Source organism: Bison bison, unplaced genomic scaffold (assembly GCF_000754665.1).
Source record: "Bison bison bison isolate TAMUID 2011002044 unplaced genomic scaffold, Bison_UMD1.0 scf7180017864249, whole genome shotgun sequence".
In the NCBI taxonomy this organism is placed as follows: domain Eukaryota; kingdom Metazoa; phylum Chordata; class Mammalia; order Artiodactyla; family Bovidae; genus Bison; species Bison bison.
In genome coordinates, this window is record NW_011494821.1 from 2,040,911 (window position 1) to 2,046,687 (window position 5,777).

A 5,777-nucleotide genomic window follows, 5' to 3' on the forward strand; every position below is an offset into this window, starting at 1 on the left:
TGGTGGGCTGCCGTCTATGGGGTCGCACAGAGTCGGACATGACTGAAGCGACTTAGCAGCAGCAGCCAGTTGGCTAGAGACCACGTCTGAACCTTTTCCTTAATCCTATTCTCCTCCTTAGAAAAGCTGCTCTCACTCCATTTGCAGGCATCACAAGAATTCTCTCGGCAACCTTGTGCCACCGCTCAATGCTTGGAATCCTTCTGTTAGCTCAGCTGTGACTGGGGTCTGGGAAAGCTCTGAGGACCCTCAGTTGTAGGGGTGGGGGTGTGCAGATACACATTAGAGAGGATCTATCAAGAAGGCGGAGGCAGGGGTTGTGTAAGCAGCTTCCATACCCTGTTCCCCCTTCTCTTCCTGTGTGCAGCACAAAGAGCTCCAGACACAGAGCCTGTCTGCACCTTGGCTTAGGTGGGCTTTCTCACGAGTTCACCCACGTGGGACATGAGAGTAGCATGCTCACTGCATCCCAGACCTTCCCTGCCCCACTCCTGGGGCCAGGTCCCCTCCATCCCTGACAGGTTTATCCAGGGAGAGGGTGGTGACCGGGAGGAAGCTTGGGCCCTCCCAGGACTTCCACCCACAAATCCCAGCTCTCCTCCTGCAGTAACCCACTCTTGTCTTTCTTCCATGAGCACCAAGAGTTGGTCCCCACACTTGTGGAATCTTGAGTGACGCTCATCTGCCCCATTCTCTTATTGTTCAGGTGGGAAAGTTCCTGGCATTCAGAACCAGCCCTTTCCTCCAACACCAAATTGTTTCCACGTTAGAATCACCTTTGGAGTTTCAAAAACTCCAAAGTCACAGCCACTTGCCGGACCAGGGAAATCACGTTTTCTGGGGTTGGGCAGGCATCCGTGGCTTTTGGTTAGTTTCCCAAGCGGTTCGCAAGTGTGGGCAAGTTTGGAATCCACCATCCTTGCTGCCCCAAGAATCCCAATAAATGGCCACACGTCAGGCTAAGGGCCTGAGTGTGGAGTACCCACCATGCCTCAGTGGTCCCTTTTCAATTTCTGACTTGACCATCAGGAGGGACTTACTCATGTAACAGTGAAAAACTGTCACATATTGATCAAGTATAGTAAGGTTATGTAGATGGTGTGCTCACTAAAGTTTAAATAAATTAAGATGCTTAGACAAATGTGCAAAGCCACAATCATTCCAATAACACATCAATGTCTTAGTCGTGTTTATGAATAATAAAGGTAAATATTGAAGCTAATTAAAAACAGGCATGGTATTTTTTTACAAATAAGATTCTGGGAAATAGAAATACACATTAAATCCCCTTAAAAATGTCACCATAAAGTATATAATATCCAAACGTTTCTGATGGAATTGCAATTATCTGCAAATTTTTCAGTTTCTACTGAGCAATTAGATACACTGTTCTGTTATTTTTATCTAATTAATTACATCCTGCTGTCTGTGAAAAGAACACAAACAACTGTTCTACATTCATTTGATCCAATTATGCATATATAATTTTGGACACGTGTTGCCTTTAGCAGACCTTGATATCTTTGTATCTCAAATTTTGGGGTCAATTCGTCCAGTCATTTATAACAGTCTGGGTGCCAGACTCCTTTCAAGTCCATGTACTCAAATGAAAGCAATTTTTCACAGTTTCTGGGAGCACCCGGACTTCCTAAGTTCCCTAGGTCCCCTGTAGAGTCCAGAGTAGGCGGCGGGAGGAGGGGGGTGGAAATGAGGAAACAAGCCCAGAGGCTAAAGTGACTCTTGTTGTCAGTTAGGGCCACTACCAAGATTCGAATTCCCGGCTCCTGACCCTCTGGCCATTCTAGGAGAGACAAGCGCTGGGCCTCTTGGCCCGGGGTTCAAAGCCTGATTCTACTTCCTGTTGGCTGGCAATGTGTGCAAGTTACATCAGCCCTCAGCGCAGCAGTTTCTGTGTCTGAAGACTTCCCCATTCGCCTGCCCCCTTGTTAGCATTACAGCTTAATTACAGTTACAGTTTAATGTTGTTATTTACAAGTGAGGACAGAGTTGAACAGGGGGAATAGGTGAGTGCCCTAGGTCACCAGGCTGCTACAGGATGTGGCTCCAAAGCCTGCAGTCCCCACCCTGCAGCCCCAGTTCCTCCTGCCCCTGACCCGGACCAGAGTAGAATACAGGAAGTCAGGAGCCATTCTCAAGGAGGAGCGGCCTTCAAGTTCGAGTTCAACATGGCCAACCAGCTCTCTCCTACAGAGGAAGGATCAGTGAGAGGACCAGGAGGGACGAGGAGGTCAGTGTTTTGTGGAAGAGGATGGAGTGACCCGGATGCAGTGAGGCCAGCCTGGGGGAGGGGAGGGGCTGCTGCCCAGGGCGGCCTGGCCTCTGGCTCCCACCCAAGGGGTCGCAGCAACAGCCGGCGGCAGCAGCACAGGCTGACGGAGGAGGCAGGGACCGGGCTTCCTGGATGTCCAGTCACAGGTACTGTGCAGCAGCCCTGGGCTGAGGAATCTGAAAACCCCTCCCTTCCTAGGCTGTGGGCCCTTCACTTTCAGTTTCGTTTCTCTGCCTGCAAGAACTGAAACTTGAAACAGAAAGATTCCGGAGATCAGAACATGGAGGGAGCCTTGCAGGTGTGCAGGAACTGGTAAGAAGTCGCTTTCCCTGGTGGCCGACCTGAGGCTGGCTGGTGAGAGGGGCAGACAGGATAAGTCTGTTTCTAAAGTGAAGAGGAAAGGGTCTGTGTGCCCAGGAAGGCCAGGGTGGGCCCCTGAGATAGGAAGGTGTAAACTCAGGAGATATCAGTGAGAGAGGCTCAGGGTTGGCAGATATCCCTGAACCCCGCCCCACCCCCGCCTCCAGGTACTGAAGACTTTCTGGGACAGTTCTACAGCCAGACAGCCAGGCTAACCATCCCTGCTGGGCTACTCCTATTTTTCAGACCTCGGGTCCTAATTTGTATGCTCTTCATACCAGTCTTTGAAAGAAAGAGGCTCCCGCATATTGTCTGAGACCATGCCCACCCCCACCTTTAGAGGGACCTGTGGAGCAGGGTGAGGGGATAGAGCAAAGCTCCCAGACCACACCTCTAAATCATGGGGACCCAACCCCTTGAGGCACCTTACTCTCGAAGCTCCCTACCTGTGACAGGAACCAGGGGGATCGCTCCCCAAGGTCTTTCTCCAGCCAGACCCTCCTGGCTCTCTGGCGTTTGCACGAGCTCAGGAAAAAAAGCTGAGGTGCCAGGCCAGGCAGAGGGGTAAGAATAGCGGAAGGGAGACTTTCCTGGTGGTCCAGTGATTAAGAGTCCATGCTTCCCCAAGTAGAAAGGTTTTGTATACATATATATAAGTAATATAATATATATTATATATCATTTATATAATTATATTTGTTCTATATTTATAAATAAATATATAATTGTATTTCTATTTATTATATATAATATTAAGTATAATTTATATGTATTAGATATGTATAATATATGTATTACTATAATATAGTATATATAGTGTATAGGGTATATATGTATTAGAAAACTTACAAGTTTTTGCCCAACTAAAATATGACATTTTGATTCCGCTTGCTTGACTTTGTATAAATAGAATGCTATTTCTAATTTTTAAAAATAGATAAGCAACAAAGGTTTACTGTACAGCACAGGGAACTATAGCCAATATCTTGTAATAACCTATAATGAAAAATAATCTGAAAAATAAGATATATATAGGGTTTCCCTGGTGTCTCAGACAGTAAAGAATCTGCCTGGCAATGCAGAAGACACGGGTTTGATCCCTGAGTCGAGAAGATCCCCTGAGAAGGGAATGGCAACCCACTCCAATATTCTTGCCTGACGGATCCCATGGGCAGAGGAACCTGGGGGGCTACTGTCCATGGGGTCCCAAAGAGTCAGACACAACTGAGCAACTAAACCTCAGTCTTCCACATTGCAGGCAGATTCTGTACCATCTGAGCCACCAGGGAAGCCTGGGTTAGAAGTCAAAGACACAGTCATACGCCTTTGAGACAAAGGATCATAAATCAGAATGACATGCTGGCATTTTACAAAAAGTTCACCAAGGATACCTGCCTAGTCCAGGTGAGCATGCACAGAGAGTACTGAGTGAGCAGTGAGTCACTGTGACTGAGCACAGAGCTAAGAACACTATTCTTTTCATTTATATTCCTGGCATCAGAAGAAAGAAAAAAAGAAACAGTTGAGCAGGCTCTTCCATCTATGAGGGGCTCTGGTTAATGTGTAGTACAGATGCACAATGCACATGAGGGAGGGAGGAGCCCCAAACACACACACAGAGTTTTATCTTTAATTTGTTCTTGTCCTGCCTTAAAATATAAATTTTATTTCATCAGTCACAATCAAGACAATGAAACTATTGATTACCTCCCAAAGGTTTCTCTTGTTCCTTTGTAATCGCTCACTCCTGCTCCTTCTTACCCACCGTGCTCACCCTGGGCAACATAAGAGCTTTACAGAGCATCCTTACCATTACGTCATGATTCAGCATTGTTCTGATTTGAGATCAACATGGGGAAGGCGAGTCAGGTGGTCTCATCATCATATTTTCAGTGCTTGAGGCCTTGAAAGATCTTCATCCAGGAGCCCCACGTATAAAATATGGCTCCATGCTTTATACCATGAAATAAACCTGGTTTTCCTCCCTTTTGATCCTGCAGCAAAAGAAGGGTGGCCTCCAACCACCTGGGCCTCCATGAGGCCCACTGCTTGATGTACCTGGTCCTCTGCCCAGAATGCAAGGAACCCGTCCTGCAGCATGAGATGGAAGAACACTGCCAGGGCGGGCACCAGCAGGTGGGGAGGCAGATTGGGGGACGGAGGTGGAGGGGCAGGGTCCTCTCTGCAGCCCATCTCATGGCTGCCTGCCATGGGCAAGTTGCTCAGCCCCCGCGCCTAGCCCCCTACGCAAAGTGGAAAGGGTAGATAATCCTGCCCTCCCTGTACGGCCACTTGGACTTCCCTGGTGGCTCAGACAGTAAAGAATCTGCCTGCAAAGCAGGAGACCTGGGTTCCATCCCTGGGTCGCGAAGATTCAAGGGAATGGCAACTCACTCCAGTATTCTGGCCTGGAAATTCCCATGGACAGAGGAGCCTGGTGTATTACAGTCCATGGGGTCGCAAAGAGTCAGACACGACTGAGCTACTACACTTCTTTCCTGTACTGCATTGAGTAGACCCCGGTTTCCCATTCCCAATCCTTTCCCTACAGGCATATGAGGTTGGCCAAGACTAGGGGTCCCTGTTTTGGGAAAAGTAAAATGTTCGTTTGAGATGTGTCAAGAGGAGAAACAGGAAAGGGGCGCTTGGAAGGCAGTCACGGCCAAGGTTGGTCAAAGGCCAACCTTTCTCTCCAGCTGTTTCTGGAGCTCCTCAAGCTCAGGCATCCATCTCAGCTCAGAGGGTCCCACGAATGCGTCCCTGAGCTCAGAGTTGGTGCTGCAGGCAGATGAGGGTGCCTGATTCCAGATGAGGGTGCCTGATTCCTGCCCCCAGGTGCTCACAGACCCATCCCTGACACACAGAGCCAGGGTGGGACTTGAGCACCTCCCTCCGCATTTAGGTGGGATGCGCCATGTGTCAGCAGAGCGTGCCAAAGCACTTGCTGGAGAGTCACGAGGTGAGGGGCAGGTGTGATTTCTTCTGCCAAGCCCAGGAGGAGGGGAGGGGGCGGGTCATAAAGCTCTCCCCTCCCGCCCCCAGCTCTCTCTTCTCTCCCAAGCAGGCCTGGAACTAGCTTATCCCAGTGACACAGGGCCCCCTGCCCCTGCCCCTCTTGCCAAGGTCC

At 49.2% G+C, this 5,777-nt stretch overlaps 1 protein-coding gene across 1 annotated transcript in view; it reads left to right on the forward strand.

The window, feature by feature from the left end:
• Positions 1–1,922: 1,922 nt before the first annotated feature.
• XAF1 (XIAP associated factor 1) overlaps positions 1,923–5,777 on the forward strand; it is a 13,578-nt gene continuing 9,723 nt past the window's right edge. Inside the window, exons 1-4 of the mRNA XM_010847448.1 lie at positions 1,923–2,248; positions 2,489–2,602; positions 4,651–4,786; positions 5,553–5,645. Coding sequence (XP_010845750.1) covers positions 2,571–2,602; positions 4,651–4,786; positions 5,553–5,645 — 261 coding nt within the window. The 5' untranslated portion in view covers positions 1,923–2,248; positions 2,489–2,570. The remainder of the gene's footprint in view (positions 2,249–2,488; positions 2,603–4,650; positions 4,787–5,552; positions 5,646–5,777) is intronic.